Source organism: Grammomys surdaster, unplaced genomic scaffold (assembly GCF_004785775.1).
Source record: "Grammomys surdaster isolate TR1022 unplaced genomic scaffold, NIH_TR_1.0 279, whole genome shotgun sequence".
In the NCBI taxonomy this organism is placed as follows: domain Eukaryota; kingdom Metazoa; phylum Chordata; class Mammalia; order Rodentia; family Muridae; genus Grammomys; species Grammomys surdaster.
In genome coordinates, this window is record NW_021604720.1 from 12,454,446 (window position 1) to 12,478,216 (window position 23,771).

Here is a 23,771-nt window from a genome sequence, read left to right on the forward strand (position 1 = left end):
TTGGGGTTTAGGAAGTGACCCAGGGAGAACAAGCTGGAGGGTGACTCACAGTCCTCGATGGCAAACCAAAGACTGCTAAACCCAGCCTTTCTACCAAGGAGACAGCATCCCAGAGTGGGCTAGAGCAGGTTTTCCTGGGAGGCAAGAATTTGAAAGTCCGTGGGAGGGGAAGGTTGAAGAGCAAAGCTAACCTCAGGAGACAGAAGAGGGCAGTGCCAGGGAGAAGGGTTGGCTCTGCAAATGAAGGCACATTCCTCCAGGAGATTCAGCGGCTGAGAAGACATGAAGAGAAGGCAGTGTGAGAGCATGTTGGGGGATAGATAGACAAGTGCCTGACAGAGAAGTAAAGGTCACTGGAAGCAGCAGCTGAGAGGAATGGAATTTACTTGGGTGACCTTTGACCTTTCCAGGGCAGCTCCACACAATTGAATTTACCTTACCGGAAGTTTGAAACCAGGGTCCAGTACCTGTGGGGCCTACTCACTCTTCACATTCCTGCTTGATTCTGTGTGAGCGGCAGCTCTCTGACTTGCTTGGCCTGTAGCTGTGCCCTCAGGGCTCTGTTTCTGCTGTTACGGGCTGTGTGTCCCTCTGTGTTTCTGCAACCACCCTTCCTTCTTACAAGAACAGCTGGATTAGAGCCCCCTTACTTACTATTTATTGGCGTCTGTAAAAATTCTAAACTCAGTCACAGTCAGAGGCTCCCGGTGGACACGGATTGGAGGCAGGGTGGGGACAGCTTCTTGCACAATATAGTGAGTGAGAGGAAAGCTGAGGGACATGGGGCCCTCTCAGACATTCAGTCACATGAGTCACATAGTCCACAGTACACAGGTAACCAAGTCACCCCTGAGTAAGACTAAGGAAAGGCAAGGCAAAAGGATGTTTGGCTTAGACATAAGCAGGAAGTAATGCAGTTCTAGACACCTCAGGGTTTGGGTGGTCCCAGTGGGTTCAGTGAAGGGTCTTATTTAGGAACAGGGACAAGCAGGGTTTTTTTTTTTTTTTTTTTGGTTTTTTGGTTTTTTTGGTTTTTTTTAGAGACAGGGTTTCTCAGGACAGCCTGGGCTGTCCTGGAACTCACTCTGTAGATCAGGCCTCGAACTCAGATCCACCTGCCTCTGCCTCCCAAGTGCTGGGATTAAAGGCATGCACCACCACTGCCCGGCGCAAGCAAGGTTCTATAGGAGGACACTAACTGTGTGAAGCAGGGACTCACACTGGTGCTCTGACAGGAGCTTCTGCAGCAGGTCTTCTTACAGACTTCCTACAGCTGAAAGCATGGCCTGGCAGGTATTGACTGGGGCACTCACAATAATATATCCAGACCCTCAGACCCCACACAGCCATGCTCAGTCAGGACCTGCTTGTTACAGAAACCCCAGGTGGCGTGTGAACTCCTTAAGATGTGACTCCCATTTTCCTAAGGCTCCTCAAAGAGTCACCTCTCTTCCCAGCCACCTGTGCAGCTCAGACATTTGCCCTGAGGAAGCCCTCAACCCTTCCTCTCCAAATCCCAACATCTTTAGCCTGTCCTCACCGGGCACAAGCAGCTGGTCCCAGGTGATCACTGCACATTCCTTCATGGTGCTTGAGGCTGGGAGCCTGGTAGACCAGAGTCATGGGGATCCAGACCTCAGAGCCCTAAGCTGCCAAGATTCTAATGTTTTTCACACCAGGGAAGCAGAGGCATACACTGGGGTGTGGGAGGGGGTGTCATCAGAGGACAGCAATGAGAACACAGGAGGAGAGGTCTGGCTTACTGGAGGATAGTGAAGATGCAGGCCTGGATGTTGGATGGGCTTCTGATGGATGTCAGAGCTACCCAAGTGATGTTATATTTATAGACACTCATGTTTCAAGGTCAGGCCTTCTGCACACATTTGTGGGTGCCAGATTACAACGTCAGAGTTCCACCAACATGAGTCTTTTCTTAAAAGTTGTTCTAATTCTTCAAGAGAGGAAGTACCTCGGCTGTGTGATCAACAGGGTCTCCGGCAGTAGGGCAAGAGGGAGAATGAACAAATAGCCTCTGACTGGAAAGAGAAAGGTCACCTTTCTGAAACCACCAGAACGTAAGATTTGATGCTCTGTGGACCCGGATAAAGTCCTAGATGCTACTGTCTAGGCACAAATATGTATCATGGCTTTGTAGAAATGACACAGAATCAGCATCCTGAGGCTGAGCCTCTAGCAAAGTGTTAGCCCTTGGTCACCTGCCACATGAGAGTGGTGGTCCCACCCAAACCCAGCAAAGCTGAGAGAACTAAAGGAAGCAGAGCCAGCGGTAGGCCTTTGAGAATGGCAGCTATCAAATCTGGTGGGAGAATAACGGAGGAGCCTGTGTTGGCAGGGGGACTTAAATAGTATTTATACCTCACATTCCTGAAGGCTGGAAAATGAAGGTCACGGAGTGGGCAGTGCTGGTGCCTTCGAGCAGCCGTGAGGGAGAATCCTTTTCCAACTCCCAACTCTACGGCTACCTTTGTGCTTGCATGGTTTTCTCCTGTGTACTGTCGAGATCTGGATTTCTCCTTTTCCTCGGACTCTAGGACCAGGGCTCAGCCTAATGCCGTCAATCATAACCCGTCACCTCTAAACAAGGCCACATCTGAAGTGCTGGTGTGGGGTCAGGACACCTACATACAGATCCCACCCACAAAAGAAACCTTTAGGTCTCATGAGAAAAAGGGAATCTTAGACCACACAGAAATTTTACAAGCATAGAGCCTGCGAAGGACTCCCCCCTTCTTTTGAACAGCCCCAATAGAGGGGTTCAGAGAGGGAATGAGGATTCCCTGAGACCCACTCCTGATGGAAGGAATGTGTTGCTTATCCCCCAGGACTTGGAGACATGGCAGTCTCTAACACCATCGGAAGCAACGTGTTTGACATCCTGGTGGGCCTTGGCATCCCGTGGGGCCTGCAGACCATGGTTATTAATTATGGATCCACAGTAAGTCCTGCCACATCCAGAAAAAGGGCATAGATATGTTTCTGAGGGAGGGAAGAGGCTCTCTCAGTTCCAGCCGGGAGTTCTGAGGAGATGTGCTACCCTTTGTCCTCTGTATCCACTTTCTTCGATGGCTTCTACAACAGCCTAGTCTGCAAGAGGAAACTCATGCTTACTACACACTCCTCAGCGTCTCTTCCTCTTGCATAAGCCCACCGGCACCTGTCCCCATCCCGGGCCACTTCCTGATGAACCAAGTGCAGACCCATGGCTCCCCATTTGTCATAAGGCTCTGGCCATCCTGCATGCATCAGCAGGAGCCCTGTTTCCCTAAGGAGAGACTAAATACTCTGAAGGCGGGGCTTTTAGAACAGACTGGCTGACCAACTCAGAGATTTGTGGTCCGTGTGCTTCACTTTGCAGGTGAAGATCAACAGCCGGGGTCTGGTCTATTCTGTGGTGCTGCTGCTGGGCTCTGTCGCTCTCACTGTGAGTTTTTCCCTTTTCCAAACCATGCACGTGTCATTTCATCCAGCTCAGCCTGGCTGAGCACGTCTCCCTGTTGCTTTGCCTCCAGGGTGAGGGGCAAGCCTAGGACATGTACATGCTTAAAGATACCCCTAAACTTATTTTTTTGCCAAGAGCAACTTCAGCCACCATGGTACTTCATCCTGAGTAAGGAAGATGTCACCAGAGGACCTGGGAAATGACCTTGGTCAGTTAAGGCCTGACCAAGGATCTGAGTTCAAGTCCCAGAACCCATGTAATCAAAAGAAGGGGTCATAGTGGTGCACAGTTGTAATTTCATCTTAGGGAAAGCAGAGACAGGCAAATCTTTACGGGCTGGACATCCATCCTAGCCAAACTAGAATGTTCCAGGTTCAGTGAGAGACTCTTTCTCAAAAACAAGGTGAATAACATGTGAGGAATGACAGCCATGACTTTCCTCTGGCCCCTACACATACCCGCATACATGCACACATGCACCCACACATGTGTGCACACACCAAAGACATCACTAAGTTTGTCATGTCACACAATTGCATTTCAATTCTTTCTGACTAGTCCAGGGAGAGAGAAATTCTTCACACCCGCTGAACTGACAAATGGGGGACTTGTCAGCCCTCAGGACGATATGTAATGACATTGAGTCCTCCCTGCTCTCATGCACAGACCTATGCTATGCATTTTATAACCATGGTGTTTTACTTAATCCTCACCTGATAAGGAAGGTATTATTAGTCCCATGTTGCAGAAGAACTCAAGGCTCAGACATTAAGCAGAATTGGGGTTTGAGGCCAGGTTGTTCTGTCTTTACAGAGCTCTCTGTTCTGTGGAGGCAGCTGTGGTCCAGCCCAGGGAAGCGTTGATTCAGGGATAAGAGCTAGGGCAGTGGGGGTGGGGTAGCTTGTTCTCCCAACATATGTAAAACAAAGTGAGGCTCCAAGCAGAAGTTTACCCAGAATGGCTCAGTTGAGCCTGGGAAATCTGTTGAAGAGAAAGATTATGGATGCCAAGTTCCGAGGCAAAGGGGAAGATCTGATTTCCTTAGAGAAGGGCCATGGTAAGAACATGTGGCACCACGAGGAGGTGACCTGTCTCTTCAAGGAGGGCCAGTGCATGAGAGTGGCTACTGTAGATTCAACCATGTCATGGGAGTCTAGTCTAGTCTTAATTAGACCAGAATCTTGTCTACATTTTATAGAAAGAGTTCTAGAGTCCACACTGTTATTGTTTGGTAAAAATGTCCTTTGAGTCTCTCAGCCCCACCCAGCCTAGATCTCCCCCTATCTCCTACCAGGTCCTTGGCATCCACCTCAACAAATGGCGCCTAGACCGGAAGCTGGGCATCTACGTGCTGGTCCTCTATGCTGTCTTCCTGTGCTTCTCCATAATGATAGAGTTTAATGTCTTTACCTTCGTCAACTTGCCCATGTGCAGAGAAGACGACTAAAGCTGAACCATTGCCCAGAAAGCTGCTGTGGCCACCACGATGCTGGCATCCTCTCTCTTTCTCCACACAGGTCTCTACTGCAGCCACTGTCAATTCTTTCATGAGCTGTAAGGAAGGGCCACCATGGTCTTTGTCTGGTCATGGACCAGACTGATGGGCATCTGTCCCTGCATGACAGGGTTCCGCCATTATTTGAGCAGCCCCACAGACTCTTGGCTACCGGCTGCAGGGATGCATCGTGTCTCTTCTCTCTTGCACACTTTAGTCAAAAGGACTTCTGTGTGCTGTTTGTCTTTCTGTTACATGGGCAGCCTCAGAAATGAGTCAGTCAGTGAACACGAGGTGTCCTAGGTGAGTGCAAAGTAGGGCTAGAGGCAAGTGTCACCTCTGGACCTGGAGAAAGCAGACTATGTTACCATGACTCTGCTGGGAACACTGGAAACTTGGAAGAGGCAAAGCATCAACCTGTAGGGGCTTTCAACCACTGCAGTTATAGGAAAAATAGGAAGAGTGGAAACGTAATTTCCCAATAGAAGAGAGAAAAGCAAGCGAACACTGTTACCCTTTTTATTGACACATTCAGAAACTGAGCAATGAAATCTTAAAAATAAAACGTCACATATAGATCATCATACTTGAAGAATATCATTCCACACAAAAGCATCATTAACAGGGAACAAAAAGGTGACCCTCAGAGAAAAATGAGTCCTCTGTGCGTCATCCCACGCTGGCTCCGAGACCATTTGGTTTGGAATATAGAAAAGGTGGAAGACCACCCAGAAACAGGTGCTAACCCAGAGACACAGTGGGGAATGTAGTCACAGCTACACATTTCAGACCTTAGGATGCCATGCCCTGTCCTATCAGGTTTGTAACTTCTCTGTTAATGATCTGCTACAAAACTACCCTATTGAAAGACACTATGTTTATATGGTTTATATGCCCAAGCAATTGCAGAAGTGATGGTTAAGGGCAGGAAAAGAGCATCAACAAATCACTCTCTCTGGTTAGCTGAAGCCAAGTATGAAAAACATACCTTAGATTTTTAGAGCTAAGTCTTTTCAACTTCAGCATTTGCTACAAGCAAGGCCAGGGATGGGAGATGGACCCAAACATAGGAAAATATGAAACAATGTTTGACTGCTTTGTAGCTCTGAAATCTCTGCTTAACGGATTCGTGACTATAAACCATCCCTGGGTTCTAATGGGAAAGCACAAATTAATTTTATATAGTGAGGTTTTTATTTTTGTAATGTTTCTATTGCAAAAGTCTATCAGATCTGATGCACTTTGAATACTGAGATATTTTGCACAGTAGAAGGCATGGAGATAACCCGGGGTAATGAGAGAAGGGTTTTTAGTGATTTTAATCTTGGTGGCTATGGTAAATCCAGCAGCCCAGTCCTTCTGGGCCCACGGTGGAATCTGTAGCAATGTTCTCTGGATTTCAAGGGACAAAGCATTCATGCTTGTGTTCTGTGAGTTCCCTTAGCAGAACTGCATTGAGACCCCGCTCTGGGGACAGCCTTCTGTTCGCGGTTCACATCAGTATTAGTAGCTCGACTAAGTCAAGGCTTTGCTTTTCGTCTATCTGAATAAGGTTGGTGGTCTTCAGAGTAAGGCAATGTAATTTCCCTTAAAAAGGATAGCTAATAAGCTGAAGGAAGGAGCCTAAAGGTGCCTCAGTGTAAAGTCAGCACAAGAGGCTTCAGAGTTGATCCACTCCCTAGTAGCTCATACACACACACACACACACACACACACACACACACACCCTTTCACAGACGCATGCTAGCTCTGAGTGCTTCTGTCTCCCCTTAGAGCCTCCTAACTTCTTTGTAGTGTAAGCATGGGTGATTCTCTTTTCGTCAGCAATTGATATCAAGTGACTCTAGTTTAGCTTCAGAATGTACCAGAGCTGAGGCTAAAAGTGCCCATCCCCCCTCCTGCTCTAGCTGGTGCACCAGATTGGCCAGCCTGGCACGGTGGCATGATTTGCTCTAAGCTGGGGGTGTGACTCTTACTTCTTGGGTCAGAACCCCATGGAATATTTCATTTACCCAGAAATTTTTCAAAATACATTCTAGTACCTGCCCTTGTTGAATGCCCCGTTTTGTTTTGTTTTGTTTTGTTCCTGAAAAGGACCAAACACTAATTTTTAGATGCTAAGGCTCAGTCTAAAATGTCTGAGGGCCTATACTATGTTCTGAGTCTCTGAATCTTGAAGTAGCGTTCAGAGAACATCCCCGTAGCCTCCCTCTACCCCTCAGAATCTTCTGGAAGCTATATAGTGTCTCACAACTGCAGTTAGAAACTGAAAATTATGTTTTCAGTATGACGCTCACACCTCTTGCTAGTTTTCTTTGGATTTAAATGTGCCAATGATCCTCAAAGGCTCTGGGCATCTCTCATATCTAAGAGATTACAGGTTGAAAGTGAAATTTTCTCTGGTTTTAACTAAATATTTTTCCTCATGAGTTTAAGGAGTCATTTGATAATATAGGCCTTCATTTTGAAAAACATGCTCCCATTAGTATACAGGATTGTTTTCATTGTTTTATCCCCAAAGCTAAATTAGCATGGTGTAATTACTTCTGCTACAAAAAGAAAAAAAAAAACAATTAAAAAATAAACTTAGCTTTTCTCTTCAGAGGCAGAAAATAAGAGTAAATGCCATGTTCAAATGGAAAGTGTCTGCCTCTCTCCTGGTCTCTCCTCTCTAGATCCTTTGTAGAACTGAGGTGGGGGGGGCAGCCTATAGACAGAAAAAGTGAGCATAAGATCATTCCTCCTAGGGAAAAGCAGGAGAGAAGTCCAGCACAGCACTGGAGGCTGTTCTCTGTGGCCTCCCTGCTCCCTGGGTGTGAAACTGGGCTGCTCTTGTCCTGTATTAGATCAATGGCCTCCTAGTCCACCTTGGCAGTGAATAGCTGACACTGTTCAACCCACCAAGCCACTGATGCCCACCTACACACTATCCCCACCCTGCCTGGGCCCCTGGGGGAAGTTTGGTCCTCTCTCTCTCCCACCTGCCTTACCCTCCCTTGTAATTTACCTTTGTAAGTTGCATGGGAAAGATGGCTGTGCTCTTGGTAGATGTTTAAGGGACAAAGAATTTGCTGCTTAGAGTTAAAGTCGCCAGAATATTATATCCATCAGCCAGGTTTTAAATTCATGCCAGAGGCGCTCTGATGTCTCCCAACACAATCTCCACAGGAGTCGTCCTTCTCTGGAGGCAGTGAGCAGATGTATCCAGGACTCCTAGGGATGGCTTGGATGCCATGGTGTGTCCATAGAAACTTATAGAAAGTTTCAAAAATGCTCTCTGGTTAACTGGAGTGACAATAAGACCTAATTGCTACCAGCTGACTACCTAAGAGCCTGCCTCCCTGAGCCCAGCTCTCTCCCCATGTAGACTCAGTCAGAAGGCACCTGCTTTCTCCAGGTATGAACACTTCACCTTGATTCTCCAGTCCCTGCAGCTTGGCACCCCCATGAGCCCATCAATGGTCATTCCCCACTAAGCTTTCTCAAAGTCTAGAAAAGGCATTTCTCCTGTTTTCTGGGCAACTCTCCCACTGTCAGTTATATGGGCCCAAGAGAGAGGCTTTCATGGGCTCTACCCACAGGGCAGGGGTGTCCCAGTGTTTGGCTTCTCTGAGCCATACCATCTACAAAGTTCACATACATGAACCAGGCACTCATGTTACCAAAAATAAATTTATATATATATATATATGTATCTCACCCCCAAAATCTCATACTGTTTCAAGTAAGTTTACCTTTACCATTTGGTATGGGTCCATGTGTTAGACACTCCCAATGGTTACTTTTTGATAAAAGCAGCCTAAACCTGGTGGGTGCTGCCTTTGTGATTTGCTTCATGTCTGATTTGGGAAGACGTCCCTTCATCAAATGCATGCCTTCTTGCAGTTGGGGAAAGGGACACTTTTCTCCTCTGTTACCCAGGAGGGGTTATCATTTTAGGGAAGCCAGTTGAGTGGTCTAGGAGCTTTGGTTACCCCGTGGAGGGCTTAAGCATCATAGCTTCTCAACCTATCTTTGCATTCCAGTTCTCATGCACCTAGGCTAAATCCTCAGATACCGTCACACACCCACACACCCACACATGCACTGCTAGGGAGTCGGGCTCTGCTTTAACCCTGTGTTTCTAATCTACCGTGCGGTTTCCTATCCAGTGTGACCAAGTTGTCTAACTTCCTCCCACTCCCCTGGGCAATGGCTGAAGTCAAGTCTTGTCTAGTCTGCCCTGGTATAGTCCTGGGGACTCTGGGAGGCATCTAAGAGTTAAAACAGTCGGTTTCTGAGAAGGTCAAGGCTGCGGCTGTGTGCTTTTCTATCTTTTACATTTACAGGGCTGGGGCTGTCTACTCCTTGTTAAAGCCACAGGATAGAGGCCAGCAGGACCCATATCTCTTTCCGAGGGACTGCCATAAGTCAAGCAGTGGCCATGAATTCCAGAAAATCCCTAATCCTGGAGAGAATATGGGCCTTCCCTACTCCACCCTTAGGAAACAAGTTTGTCGTTGCTGCTGTTAGCTATTAATAGAAGTGACCACGTGACCTTTGGTTTGGCGAAATCGACTTTTGTCTACTAAGGAAGGGTCCAAGACAATATTCACCCCTCATCACTCTAGAATTCCCAACAGGGAAGTTTTGAGGTTCACTCTAGAGGAAACACAGACCTCTCCCAACAGGAGGCCTTTGCTCCTCCTGAACATGACTGAGACGAGTTCACTCTGTTCCTTGAGTGACGTGTTCTGTGGGTAGGTTCTGGCTGCAGGTGTCCAGCCTCACCTTGAGCTGCTACCCTCTGAGCTGTGGACCCTGGGACTGTGCTCTGCCTTTTTCCACCTGACCTGCAGGTTTACTTGGGGGCCCCCAGCAGGTAGAACTGTGGCTAAGCCACTGTGGCTGACTCTTGGGGATCTCCAGTCTGTGGAGGGTTGGCTGCTAGTCTATGAGGCTGGATATGCCATTCAGAGCACTCAGTCCTGGCAGGGTATCCTCCCCCGTGTCTCCAAAGTCCTTCTTGATTTCTGACACAAAGGCAGCTTTGATTACACAGCTGCACCAGATCCAGGGGCAAGGTAGGGCTGCCAAGGCAAGCTAGGGCCGAGGAGACCGGGGACATCCAAGATGCCAAGGGCCAGGCCTGGGCACAATTTCCTCAGGGGGGTTGGACCTTTGCTCAACACAGCCTTGATTTGCCAAGTCGCAGGCAGATGGAAACAGAGGAGTCTTGAATCTTGAAAGAGCCTCCTTAAAAACACTCCAAACCAAGAACTTCTGAGGCCATCCAGACACTACCCAGTGCCCACAGGACATCTGTAGCACACTGGGCTGAGCGCCGCCACTATCTTTGTTCATTCTCTCTAACAGGCAGAGCAGGAGCAAGGGGTTGGAAAGCTGTAAATAATAAATATATTTATGCCGCTATTTATTTTTTCAATAACTGTGACCTCCTGCACTGTGAATGCTCTGTGATATGAGATTCTTAGTTTAATAAAACTGTCATAAAACTTGAATGAATTGATATTATTGGTTCCTAAACACTGGCATGAGTTAACTTCTGTTATGCAGAAAAGCACTCTAGAGTAATATACGAAACTAAACCTTTATAAGAAACCTAGCAGTTGGTGTTGTGACGCAATATATGAAAACCGTGCACACTGCCAACACAGTAAACAAGCACTGATCACCGATAGAGATTTCCATCCACATTTTCAGAGATATGGACGTGATTTTTTTTGAAAGAATTACGCTAGAATAATAGCCATTGGAAACCATTTCTATTTGCCTGTTAAGACACAAATAAACTTCAGAAAGAGGAAGACAAGTTGGAGCTTTCAATTACAAAGGTTGGAGATGAGTAAACAAAGTTGAATTTAATCTTATGCCGATTCATCAAGTTTCACTGAGATGAGTCCTGACGGCCCCACCCTCTCCTCATGGGAGCTGTCCCATCTCACTGTGTGACACACACTTTAAAGGGTTTCAGCTTAGTCATTACGATCTTGATATTTGTGTGTGTGTGTGTGTTGCGCATGTGCATGGACACATTTGGTTGTTCACGTGTGCAGTTGGAGATGACATTGACATCGGGTACCATCTCCTATTGTCTTTTGAGACAGTATCTCTCCCTGAAAACAGCACTGTTCTATGACTGAGCTATATGTCATACCACAGAAAGACTTTTTAAAATACTGGGGGAGGGGACACACCACAATGACTTTTTAACCACAATGACTTTTTAAAACACTAGGGGAGGGGACACACCACACACCACACCACACCACACCACACACACATGCCCATGTGTGGATAAGAAGACAACTTGTGGGAGTCAGTTAGTTCCTTCCACCATGTGGACCCCAAGGATGGAACTCAAGTTACCAGTCTTGGCAGCGAGTACTTTGACATGCTGAACCATCACGCTGGCCCCGCAGAGGTACTTACATAGATGTGTTTGTTGTTGCTATTATTCACAACAGCAACAAATGGAATCAGCCTATATGTTCATCAAAAAAAAAAATGAATGGATAAAGAAAATGGCATATATAGAGTTTCAAGCACAAGAATATTAAGATACAAATTTTTCAGGAAAATGGGTAGAACTGTATAGTATTACATGAAATTACAAAGATTAAAAAAGAGAAACATTGTATGTTCTCTCTCACACTGCTTCTCATTTATTTTTATTTTTATTTATTTATTTTTTGACACAGGGTCTCTTCGTGATTCTGGTTGTCCTGGAACTCCCTATGTAGACCAGGCTGGCCTTGAACTCAAATAGATCTGTCTGCCTCTTCTTCTCAAGTGCTAGGATTAAAAGCATGGACCACCTCAGCTTCTGATTTTTCTGTATATTGTATTTATGTGGGATGAGTATATGTAGGGGCCTGGAAACTAGAAAGGGGCCTCTGAGAGGGGGAAGGGGGGTTGAGGAGATGGGGGAGGGTAATAGAGCACCTGTGGAAAGGGGAATTCCGGGGGTGAAAGTGTAAAATGGGGGAGAGGAGAGGAGGAGTAGGGAAGGGTTATCTTAAATAAAATATATATGAAAATTCCATAATGGGACCTGTTACTCTGTGTGCTAACTAAATAAGACAGGCCAAAGAGACTCAGCAGTTGCTGCTCTTGTAGAGGGCCTGGGTTCGGTTCCCCGCATGGATGTGGACGTTAATAATCATCTGTGACTCCAGTTCATTGGCTGTGATGCCCCTTCATAACCTCTGAGTTCCCCAGGCAAGCATGTTGTACACAGACATACATGCAAGCAAAAACACTCATACACATAACTAAAAAAAAAATTAACAAAAAAATAAGAAAGTGAATGAAGAGGAAGACATACAAGCAAGCAAAAACACTCATATACATAACTAAAAAAAATTAACAAAAAAATAAAGTGAATGAAGAGGAACTGTTTCTTACGGCGCTGTTACTTGGCGGGCAGTTAACCACCTCCTACAGACTGCTACAAGTTTCGGGGATGGGTACCTCCATACCCACCTCTCAGGAGACATTGGCCCAGTGAGTTTAAGGAATTTGCCCAAGGCTACACTGTGGGGAAAAAAAGAGCTGAGCCGGGAACCCTGTCATTGGAAGCAGAAAGAGTTGCTGTCCCCTAGCACTCAGGCATCCTTAACAGCACCCCAGGTGAGTCCCCATTTGAGAATGTCCTTTCCTGAAATCCCAGGGGCCTCAACCGAGATAAAGCAGAAGTATGGGCTGGGACCATGGCCTGATGACCCACCAGCGGAGACAAGATGAGCCTTCATCCTGTCCAGGGTGCTGTCAGTCACAGTTTCACAGGAGAGTCCCAGGACACCAGAGTGACTCATAGAGAAAGGATATATATTTTCTCCCAAGGGAGAAGTGAGATGACCACTAATCAATTCCAAAGAGTGAGAAAGAAACAATCACTACCTCCCCCAAGCAGTTCGGGAGCAGCCAATTCTGCTAATACACTAGGCTCCCTGTCCGCCTGTCCTGGCCTCTGGGGGAAAGACTGTAAGAGAGACTAGTAATTCCAGAAGTTTCCACCATGGGTACTCAAGCTTTTGCAAGCTGTAACTTGTTTTTCTCTCATCGTTAACTAAAGATGGAGATAAAGTCCTGGTTCTAGGTCTTTCCGTATGCTAGCTCGTCTCCTGAAGATGGCCTTTCATTATTTCCTTCATGTGAAATCCTACTCTAAGCCACCCGCCTATAATCTCAGGGCTTGTAGGGAGGCCAAGGTAGGGGGATTGTGAGTTCCAGGTCAGCATGGGGGGAAAGGGAGATCATGCCTCAACAAACAAACAAAAAGCCTACTCTGGGACACACCCCACCCTACCCCAACCCCCCCCCCCCCCCGTGACTGAACCAGGGTGAGATTGTGCTTCTTGTTCCTGAAGATAAGGAAGTTCTTTACACTCCGTGATGCCAGCTCCCGGCACCCTTCTAGGCTGCTCTGGCTCCCTCACAGTCCAAAATGGCTGCCTGACTTCATTTGGACCACAACCTCAGCAGCAACCTCGAGTCAAAACCAACCAGTTGAGCTGCTCTCAAATTTTTAGCCCAGCAAGAGCTGATGCCTCATATCTTATAGCGCTTGGCTAGCTGGAGGAACAAGACCTCAAACTTAAGGCCAAACTGGGCACCATACCAACACCCTGACTCAAAAAAGTAAAGACATAGATTGATCTTGTTCCATAAAATATATATTTATTGGTGGGAAAATATTAATTATTTTAGCTGATATGTTTGGAGGTAATTTTTTTATCTGTCAGTGTTAACTAATTAATTATATACACAATATATATTCTAACTATATATACAATGTTTCCATCATGTATTCCTGAGCTCCTAACCCAGAAATATGTGAATACATGAGAAAGAGCTAAAGATTGCCTACACAAGGTCTAAGAGAGGAGAAAGGAACCTTGTCCCATGTGTCCTGTCCTGTACCAGCATTAATGACACAGCCCAGAACTGTGTAGACACTGCCCAGGTCAGCTTTTGCAGACTTTAGGGACTCCTTTAGGGACTGCCACTCGGGTAAAGAGGGTTCCTTGACTTCCTCACAGAAAAAAATGTTAGAATGAGCTGGTATTAAGTAAAGTTGAACTTTATTAAAAACATAAAAAAAAAAAAAAAACACAGAAAGATCAGGGTACAAACAAGAGCACAGATGTGGTTTCTCAAATAAGGGTGGCCTCTGGAAGTCCCAGTGGTGACTATGTACAGGATTTTAGACACTTGGAAGGTCGTTGCTTAAACAGTTTTTAAGGAACCCTCCATTATTTATATTTATGTATTTACTTATTTATTTTGGTCAAGTTATAAGGTGGCTCCTGAGGTGCTACAGATGAGACTAGAATCTGATAAGGTAAAACCAGGAGCCATTAGGCTTACAAAGGAGCTTAGACTGCACCCTTTTACTATAAACTGGGGATATTCCTAGAAAATTGCAGATTTACAGATGGGAAGGGAAAAAATAGCCTTAAGGAAAGTTAATCATGTTGACATTTTGATTCTCAGCTGGCAAGAGGCTTCAGTCAGACTTCAGCCAAGTTACTTTCCCTTTCCATGTCGCCAGAATTTTCCATCTTTCTCTCCTGACTCCCTTTCCTCACCCTGGGCACACAGTAGGACCGCAGTGCCCAGCTCACAGTGGGAACTCTGCTCTCCAGGGATGAGCATGACCTGACCGCCTGGCTTGCCTTCGGGCCAGTGAGGCAGTTTGGAGATGCTGAGTGGCTTAATATGTAACCATTGGCTTCTTGTCAAAAATGTAACTGCTTCCCAGAGGTCACTGTTGCAAATTCTCTTTCCATCCCCTCATTTTCAGGGCTGCCAAGAGGAAGGCCCAGCTGGCCCAGCAGGCAAGAGCGAGCCTGCCTGAGCCTGGAACCAGCAGCTAGTGTTCAGGGCTGAGTCAGTCGAGGTTCCTCCTTCTTCTCTGTGAGTATCCTGTATTGACAGGAGGGGCAAGAAAATGATCTTCCAGAAAAATGATTCTCTGTGCTTAACATTTTTAAACCACATTGTCAGTAACTTGATTGTCAAAGGTGACTCTCGGCTTTGCTTTTTAATGGTACTAAAATACACACCACTCTTCCTTATAAACTCTGTAAGGTAGTCCCACAAGGTGTTTTTGCTGATTTTTTTTTTTGTCAGCTTCTTGTGACTGTAACAACCCCTTTGCTACTGATAAATGACACAGATGCTATATATGGACATATTTTCGTTTACTGCCAAAGGGAAATCATAGAAACATAAATCAGAACCTTAGAACGTTATCCCCTTGTCACACAAGTGACTTTGCTCTATTATCAGATAATGGTTCTTTGAAGAATGAAAGAAATAATTGTTCTGGGTTTTTTTTTTGTTTGTTTCTTTGTTTCTTTGTTTTTTACAACATAATAACCAAATATGACACTTTTAAAATCAGCCTCTTTGAAATCGAATCTGCTCACAACAATCCTGACTTGAAGCATATAGTTTGGTGAGTCTAGATGTATGACTAGCTCTGAAGAAACCACCACCATGGAGCTGGTGAGAAGACTCACCGTGTGAAGGGACCTGCCACCAAGCTTGACAGCCTGAGTCTGATCCCATGGACCCACGTGGGAGGGAGAGAGAACCAACTCCCACAACTGTCCTCTGACCCGCACACTTGCACCCGGGCTCAAGCCTGCCCACGCTCACACATACGTATCAAGCACACAAAATAAGTAAGTAAATACATAAATAAGTACAGAATAAATCATCTTAAACACCGCTATAAGCAAGATACTGGACAGTTATCTGAGCAGCCTCAGGTGTGAACACAGGCTGTGACACAGATGCAGAAGATGATGATGGGTGTGCATAGTTCTAGGCTAATGTCAGTGTCTTCTTGATCAGGTTTCATCTCCTGCCAATGCGATTGAGGAAAAAGACACACACACACGCACACACACACACACACACACCTCGGACCTAGTGTAGGTTCTTATTACTATGAGCTATCAGAGGCTGCCCTTCTCCTAGCCACAGGGCAGTCATGTGACCTCTACCTAATCGTACACGGAATTTTAGTTCATTATAGGAGGAAGGCTTTTCCTTTCCTGCAGGACAGATAGACAGACAGACCACATGATCCTGGTAGGTCTCAGGAGTCACCTTGGAGCCATAGGAGAGCTACTCTTAGAGAGGTCAATGCCAAGGACAGAGCAGGGAGAGGGACCAAGTATCAGTAGCTGATGGCAACACCCAACCCCCTGATTCCTTCACATATGGATTCAGCCATAGAAGGCAACTTCCAAGATGGTGCTGTCCCATGCCTGCTATCCCCATTCCCTTCAGTGACCTGATTTGCTTCTGGCAACACAAAGTAAGATGTCATCTCTGTAATTAGGTTGTGTAAGACTGGACTTCCCAGCTTTGATGCAAGAGCCCTCTCTTGGTGACCATCTCAGTCTGAACATATTGAGGAGTATGAAGAGCGAGGGAGGTGACTGAGGCCCTCAGCCCAAAGCCCTTAAGGGACTCGATCCTGCCAACGTGCCTGCCTGGGAGCAGATTCCTCTCTGGCTGTGCATGCAGAGGACACCGTAGCCTGGTATCATTCAGCTACTGCCTGGGAAACAAGGTGACTGAAGACGCAGCCCTCAGTGTGTGCAGACTCTACTGCACAGATAAGGCTGTGTGTTTCAGGTTCTCATGCTTACTGACAGTTGCTTCTTCTCCCCGCAGAGCCTGGTGGCACATGACCTCAAACCCTGCTCAACCAGGACAGATGATTGTGATTCTGTATGGATATATCAGGGGGTGATTGATTTTGCAGCACAGTGTATCCATTAGGCTTGGATTTTCTCAAAACCTACTTTAGTAAGGGTTCTTAAACACTTCAACCTCCCTTCTAGCCCCCTGACCAAAGGTAGGGGAGAAAGATGGTTAATAGGACCAGGGGGATGCAGATCTGTTTAGAAGTAGTTCTTTGGGGGATGCCTCCAATCTTTGTTGTCAGGATATCAGCAGTCCAGTTCAAAACATTAAACATGAATCAGTAGTGGCCGTCCAGTCAAATCAGCAAACACCAGACACAAATCAGTAGTAGTGGCTGGATCCAGAAGAAACCACAAGGCTCTGCTTAATCGGTGCTAGACCACAGAAGCAGCAAGAAGCAGCCAGAATACCACTAGAAGTTCTGTGGTGCGTTTCCCTCCACAAAGTCACAACTAAGCAATAATCAGCGAAGAGTTGCAAGGCGAACCAATACAAGAGCATCATTTGCGCTCTACTCATATTCTTTCCAAACACCATGGTCCTCTCTCGTGTCTGCTTCAGCAAAACATCCTCTCATGAGACAGCTTCCAGAAAAGCACACAGTCTCCAAGAAACCAGAAGTTTCCGCTTCAATCCATACTCCGAAGCCTGGGGAAATGGAGGTGTGGGGAGAAGAGGGAAACCCACAAAGCTGCTTTCTGCTGATCTCTTGTTCCATGGTTTCTGCAGTCAGGTGTTTAGTCAGGGCTCATCTGGTGACATTCCTGTCCCTTACTACGTCAACAGATGCACCTGAGTGGCAGCTATCTGACAGCAGCTGTACTGGCATATCCAGTGTGTTCGTTACTCTTAAGGCTCACAGCTGGCCCTGATGATGTAAGCCCAGGAGAGCCGGCCCTGCCCCTTCCTGGTTACCACAGGAAGAAGAGCTGGCCTTGCCTAGGCAAAGCGGGAGAGTTGGGCCATAGTGGTGCAGGCACAGGAGAGATGGTGGATTGACCTCCCCCAACACACACCAAAGGACCCACAGCCCTGACCTGTGGACTGCCTAGCCCAGTCCTCCAGCTTCCAGCTAGATTGGCAATTCAGCCACCACAGTCATAACAGGCCAGCCAGGAAGGAAGCGGCTTCCTTCCTGGTTGGTTCCCCTAGGCCCACCAGGAGCCTCTGCTGGTGGTCTCTGCAGGGCGTGATTGTCTGTTTCTGGGTCTGGTAACACCCATTCCTCTTCTTTGGGGCTTAGGATGGTAATGGGTCTGGAGAGGTGGCACCCTTGCTGTTCTTTTCTCTCTTTTCTTTGATATAAGGTCTCCCCACATAGCCCAGGCTGGCCTGAACTTGCTATCTTCCTGCTGCAGCCTCTGGAGTGCTGGGATCGTAAGTGTATGCTGCTGCACTTAGCTCCTGTGCATTTCCTAAATCCTTTTCATTTTTGTCGAATCAGAAGAGCCATTTGTTCCCTCGGTGACAGAACTGACAACTCGAGGACCTAGTTACAGTACAAGTAGCCTTTTTAAAAAGAAAGTTTTTGTTTTTTTCAAAACTGGGTTTCTCTGTGTGTAGCCCTGGCTGTCCTGGAACTTGCTCTGTAGCCCAAGCTAGACTTAAACCCTATTTCTGCCTCTGCCTCCCGAGTGCTGGGATCAAAGGTGTTCAGACCAGCAGCTGGCTCAAATAGCCACTTCAAATGGGCTGCATCCCAGCTTCTACTAGTCGCCATGACATCCTATGAGGGAGGCAGGATTGTTAACACACCTTGCAGGTGAGGAGAGTAAGACACAGAGAGTCAAAGTAACGAGTCCAAGGTTACACAGCCACAAAGTAGCAAAGCCTGGCTTTGAACCCTGAAGTCCTTGTTCTTCTTATCTACCATAGCATAGCAAAATACACTGCTTGCTAAAAGATCTTATTCCAAACCCATCAGAGCAAGGTTTGGGAGGGTGTTGAAAAGCAAAACTGGGCTATGAAAACTTTGTCTCTATTAAATATCCCCCTAAACTCCAGGACACTTAGAGTTCGGCTTCAAAAGCCCCCATTTTCCTGCTGGGGACTCAGCTATTCGAAACCTTGTATAGAGGGAGGAGAAAGCTGAAGAATCCAGGGAGGTGAGCACTACTCTAGGAGGACCCAGAGATGCAGATCAAGCTTACAGGTGTGAACCATGGCAGGTTCTCACAAGGCTCTTCAGTGTGCTGAGATGCAAGACAAGAGAGAGTGGGGGGAGGGGTTGTTGGGAGTGGAAACGGAAGAGGGTCCAGACAAGCGGACTGTACTCATCACTAACAGTGTCCACTCAGCCTTCTGGAATCTTGGCTGCCCCACCCTGAGTCAGTGATCATCAAGAGTATCTCCATGGTGCATACCTAAGGAATTGTGGCTTTACAGAGCAAGTGGATTGCTAGCCTTCAGGAGGCCTCTGTTGGGACAAGAGAAAGGCCTGGGACTGTTCTGTGGAACTCAAGATATTAGGGGTTTGTCTAGTGTCAGAGCCGTGCCCTGGAAGGAAACCTATGGGGTCTGAGAGTGTAGGGTTACTCGTGTCAGCCTGAAGAGCTGGCTAGATGCGAGTAGCAGGATGGTCCACTGACCTAGATCCAAGGACACCTAGGAGTGGCTCTCGGGCTTATTGGAGGAACCACAGCCAAAGATTCCTCCCTGCAGGAGTGTTCTCTTCCTTCCCTCATCTGTGTTGACTCTATTACAGATGAGCAATGAAGTCTCTGAGAAAGCTGTACCAGCTGCTGCCCAGAGTTCCGGGGCTGGATTTGAACATGTGGCTGCCTTCTGTGCCCAGGTTTCAAGCAGGAAACTACAGGACTGTTGATGGAGATGGTAGAAAGGCTCCCTGTGGCTGAGGGAAGAGCTAGCCTTGGAGAAGAAACGCCTGTAGGGCCTGGTGGTGCCCTGAGAGGGTGGCTGGCAACAATCTGAGTGCATGGTGGGGGAGCTGTATAAGTCAGAGTGGCTAAGGTTGCTCCCTGGTGACCACATTTTTTGTGCCTTCCAAAACGAAAAACTAGTTTGATTGGGATGCAATTCACCAACTTAAAGTGTATAATTTGATGGTTTTCAGTATAGCCACAAAGTTGTGCAATGACTACCACAGTCAATTTAAAAACATTTTCATCACCCCCAAAGAAACCCCACAGCCATTGCTAGTTACTCCTCACTCCCCACCCCCTCACACACACACACACACACTTCTAGCGAACACCAGTTTACTTTCTGTCTCTGTGAAATTGCCTACTCTGAACACTTCATGCAAATGGAATGTGCGTTTAGGGCTTCTGTCATTTAGCATGTTTTCAAGATTCATCTGTACAGAAGCACCAGGTTATTGGGGTTCCATTCATTCTGTGGTTCAATAATATTCCCTGATCGAGTATCCCTTATCATATCCTATTGTTCCCGTCCGTGCTGCCCCACGTTTGGGGGCCAAGTGCTCCAGTCCTAGGGTCAGTCAACAGAGTCTAGCAAGAGAGAGAGTGGGGATGGAGGGGCAACAGACACAAAGAATGGAGACAAAACAGAGAGTCTGTTCAAGTCCCCCCCCCTTATTGAAAGGAAATCATGGGTATATATAAGCACAAGCAGGAAAATGCAGCTGAAGACACTTTACCACGTGTGCCTTGCAGCTGGGGGCAGTAAACAAGAAAACAAGATATGTGAGAAAAACAAGATGTTTATCAGCGTGTGCTCAGCTGTTGTGGGCTGTTGAAAAATAAGTCTCTTGTCAGGGTATATGGCTCGAGATGGCTGCAAAGATAACAGCCGATTTCCGCTAGGAGTCGGATCCCAACATCCTATATGATTGCTTCCACACACTGGCTACTATAAAATAGTTTGTATTTCTTTTTTTTCCTTTCCTTTCTTTCTTTTTTTCTTGAATGTAGGGTCTCTCGTACACATGCCAGGCAAGGATTCTACCTCTGAGTTCTAGCTCCAGCTCTGGATAACACGACTAAGGCTGATATGGGCAGTCAGATACAAGGTACACGATACCTTTGCATGTACACGCTATGATAGATAGCTTTCATTTGTCAACTTGACACAACCTAGAATCACTGAGAAGAAATTCTCAGTAAGGGATTGTCTGCATTAGTTCGGCCTGTGAGTATGCTGGTAAGGGACTGTCTTAATTATTGATGTGGGAAGACTCAACCCACTGTGGGCAGCACCATTCCCTGTACAGGGTGTCCCGAACTATGTAAGAGTAGAGAAAGTGTGCTGATCACAAACCAGGCAAACATGGCTACATTCATTTCTTTTTGCTCTTGACTGTTCGATATCCTGCCTTGACTTCCCCACAGTGATGAACTGTAACCTGGAACTGAAAGCTGAAATAACCCGCTTTGGGTGTGTAATTCCCCCTTCTGAGGAACTGCCAAGGCTACTTCCCAAAGCTGCTGCCCCATTTATCGGTCCCACCCGGAGACTGTTAACTATGCTCCTCTTCTCATTTCCACAGGCTGATTGGGAGGAGAAGATGCCAAGAGAGAAGTGATTGTGAGAGGCGTGAGGACACTCTAGCACCAGTGTGGAATAGTGGGTAGGAGGCCAAGGATGTGGATGAAAGTTGGGTTACTCTTATAAGGCACAAGACAGACAGTCCCAAGCACAGAACATTTCATCTGTCCCCAGTTGTCTAAATAACGCCCGGGCTGAGAATGAATTAGATAAGGTGGTATCTTGAGGTCTGCTATTAGCAGGTCTCACGGGCTTAGCTGGCTCGGGAGACATTTTTGAGTGTCTAGTGCTTAAAGAAGAGGCCTCACGCCTCGCGGTTGTTGTATAAACCGACAAGTTTTCTCTTTAGCCTCTGTGTGGGTGCGGTACCTAGCACAGGTGCCTTAGATGTCAGGCTTGATGGACGTTATCTGCCTTGTTAAATAGCTTATCAACAGAGGGGGCATCAAGGAGAGACAGCACGGCCACCTGTCGGGGACGTGGAGGAGGTGTCCCGCCTTGGGAGCTGGGGTGGGAGTGGGTCGTGGCTCCCCCTGGGGTGGAGGAGGTCCCATTCGGGCTCTGGGCTTTGTCACCTGCCGGCTTTGAGTGGCACGCTGCCCGGTGCCAACTTGGAGACTTTCCTGTGAGTTTCCCTCGCAGGCTCCTGGCGGCCACAGTCGTGCCGTCCTCGATCCCAGCACCGCCCGCCGCCAGGCCCGGCCCCAGGGGCGCGGCCCGGCTTCCGCGCGCCCCAGGGGGCTCCCTGTTGCGAGCAGCCGCAGCCGAATGGCTTTTGACAAAAAACCCTTGACCACCAGGGCCGGCCTCTTCCTGCGAGCCCCGCGCGCTGCGATCCAGGAAGTGGAAGGCAGCGGCCCCGCGCTTCCCCACTGGGCGCGCGGCTGGCGGCGGCGCCCGGCCCGGCCCTCGGCGAGGGACAGCGGCAGCGCCACGCGGAGGTCGCCGCGTCCCCCATCGCCGGCCCCACGATGCGACGCGCCGAGGCGCCCGCGAGCGCCCACCCTGCCGGGTAAGTGGCAACCCGTGCCCAACGCTCCCCAGGTGGCCCGCGTCCTGTCCCTTTTGCTCAGCTTGATCTCCGAGAGTCCTGGGTGCTCCGGATAGGGCTCTGGGCTACCGGACTTCGTGGATGTCATGCTGAAATGGACATCCCCGCACCCACCGCGTGCGCGATCCCCTAACAAGGACCAAGGCCGGACCTGGGTTCTGCAAGGAAAGGGGGCGGCCTTGCTGACTGCCGCACTTGGCCAAACTTTCAAACCCGGACTTAGTTAACTGGAAAAGGAGCGCACGCTGTGAGGCTGGGCGGGTTTGGTAAGAGTAATGTTTGAGCCCGGGGTGTCTGTGTAGACATGGCTCCAGCCTGGGCTGAACTTTGGATGCAAGCACTCGCTGCCCTAGTCCAGCCAGCCCCATGCACCACGATGCACCGCTGCTCTGCCTGAACCCCAGCTTGCTCCCTCAGGTCCTGGGGCCAGGGGTGGTGGCGGGGTGGGGAGTAGGGTAGTAGATAAGAAGCACCTACAACTTTAGACAGGCCCATCCAGCTCTCTGCCTGGATTGAGGCGCCGCCAGGATCCTATCTGCTACCCTGCTGGATCGGCTGGGGACAGTGACCCTTGGACTGACCTTTGCAGAGCCTGGTGTGTGAGGATGGTCTAGGGTGCTCGGGTGTAAATGATTGGTGGGATCCCGAGACGCAGATACAGTATGAAGTGTGTGAAACCAAATGGCTTGGGGACAACCATTCGGAAGGGATTCCTACTTTTGTGCTCTTCCCTACAATCCCCCCCACACACACACACACACCTCAAGACCTGGGACACTGCCCAGAGCTGCACACGGCTGGGAATGTCCTGTCAGCCCGCCCAGTCCTGAGAGTAGCTCCGGAAGGGTCAGGTTTGAAGCAGCACTGAGTAGTAAGCGATTTCTGCAAAAGCCAGAACTTTCTGAGGTGCGGTGGATGATGGGCAAATCTGGAATACCATACTTTGTATTTCCGTTTAAAAGTCCCGGGCCTGATCCTGGGTGAATTCCCGTGGCTGCCTGTTTTAATTCTTGTGACCTCATCTCTTTGAGCCTCCACTCTTTAGAACCAGAATGCTAAATGTGTATACATTTTGTGCCCTCTGGGGTTTGGGGACAGTAGGATGTAATTGGCCCCCATTCGGATAGGAGGGACTGGGAGTGTCCTGTGGGGAGTGGAGGAGGCTTAAGTCGTGAAGATTTGGCTGCCTCCTTCCTCCTACCCTCCCCCCCCAATCCCAGCTACAGCCACAGCCCGGAAATTCTGTGTTGATGCTTCCCTTGGACGTGCTCTCTGTGGAGACAAATGTCATCTGCTGGGAAACTGGGAATTCCGATGCAGAAGGGGTCTCCTGGGAGCAAGTATCTGCTATACCCTGGATGGGAAGGTAAAGCCAGCTAGAAAAGGAGGGTGAGGAATCAGGTTCTGGTCCCATTTTCCCTAAGGATGGCCTGGCCTGGCCTGGCCCGTTTCCTCCTGCTTTTCTTTGTTCACATGTGTGCCAGTGATTTCACTGTGCCTCAGTTTACTTACAAGGATAATCAGTAGTCCCTACTCTTCACAGGTTGTTTTTTGAGGGTTAAATTAGT

At 47.9% G+C, this 23,771-nt stretch overlaps 2 protein-coding genes across 5 annotated transcripts in view; both read left to right on the plus strand.

Annotated features, from left to right (window-relative positions):
• Positions 1-5,541, plus strand: part of Slc24a4 (solute carrier family 24 member 4) — a 144,343-nt gene extending 138,802 nt beyond the window's left edge. For all 3 annotated transcript variants that reach the window (XM_028777289.1, XM_028777290.1, XM_028777291.1), the window contains 3 exons: positions 2,844-2,956; positions 3,377-3,442; positions 4,755-5,541. In XM_028777289.1, the coding sequence (XP_028633122.1) occupies positions 2,844-2,956; positions 3,377-3,442; positions 4,755-4,907 (332 nt within the window). In that variant the 3' untranslated portion in view covers positions 4,908-5,541. The remainder of the gene's footprint in view (positions 1-2,843; positions 2,957-3,376; positions 3,443-4,754) is intronic.
• Positions 5,542-22,093: 16,552 nt separating this feature from the next.
• Rin3 (Ras and Rab interactor 3) overlaps positions 22,094-23,771 on the plus strand; it is a 106,551-nt gene continuing 104,873 nt past the window's right edge. The window contains exon 1 of one of the 2 annotated variants that reach the window (XM_028777333.1): positions 22,094-22,164. In XM_028777333.1, the coding sequence (XP_028633166.1) occupies positions 22,124-22,164 (41 nt within the window). In that variant the 5' untranslated portion in view covers positions 22,094-22,123. Of the gene's footprint in view, positions 22,165-23,546; positions 23,570-23,771 lie in introns of those variants that run through there. The other variant, XM_028777335.1, reaches the window with a different exon arrangement.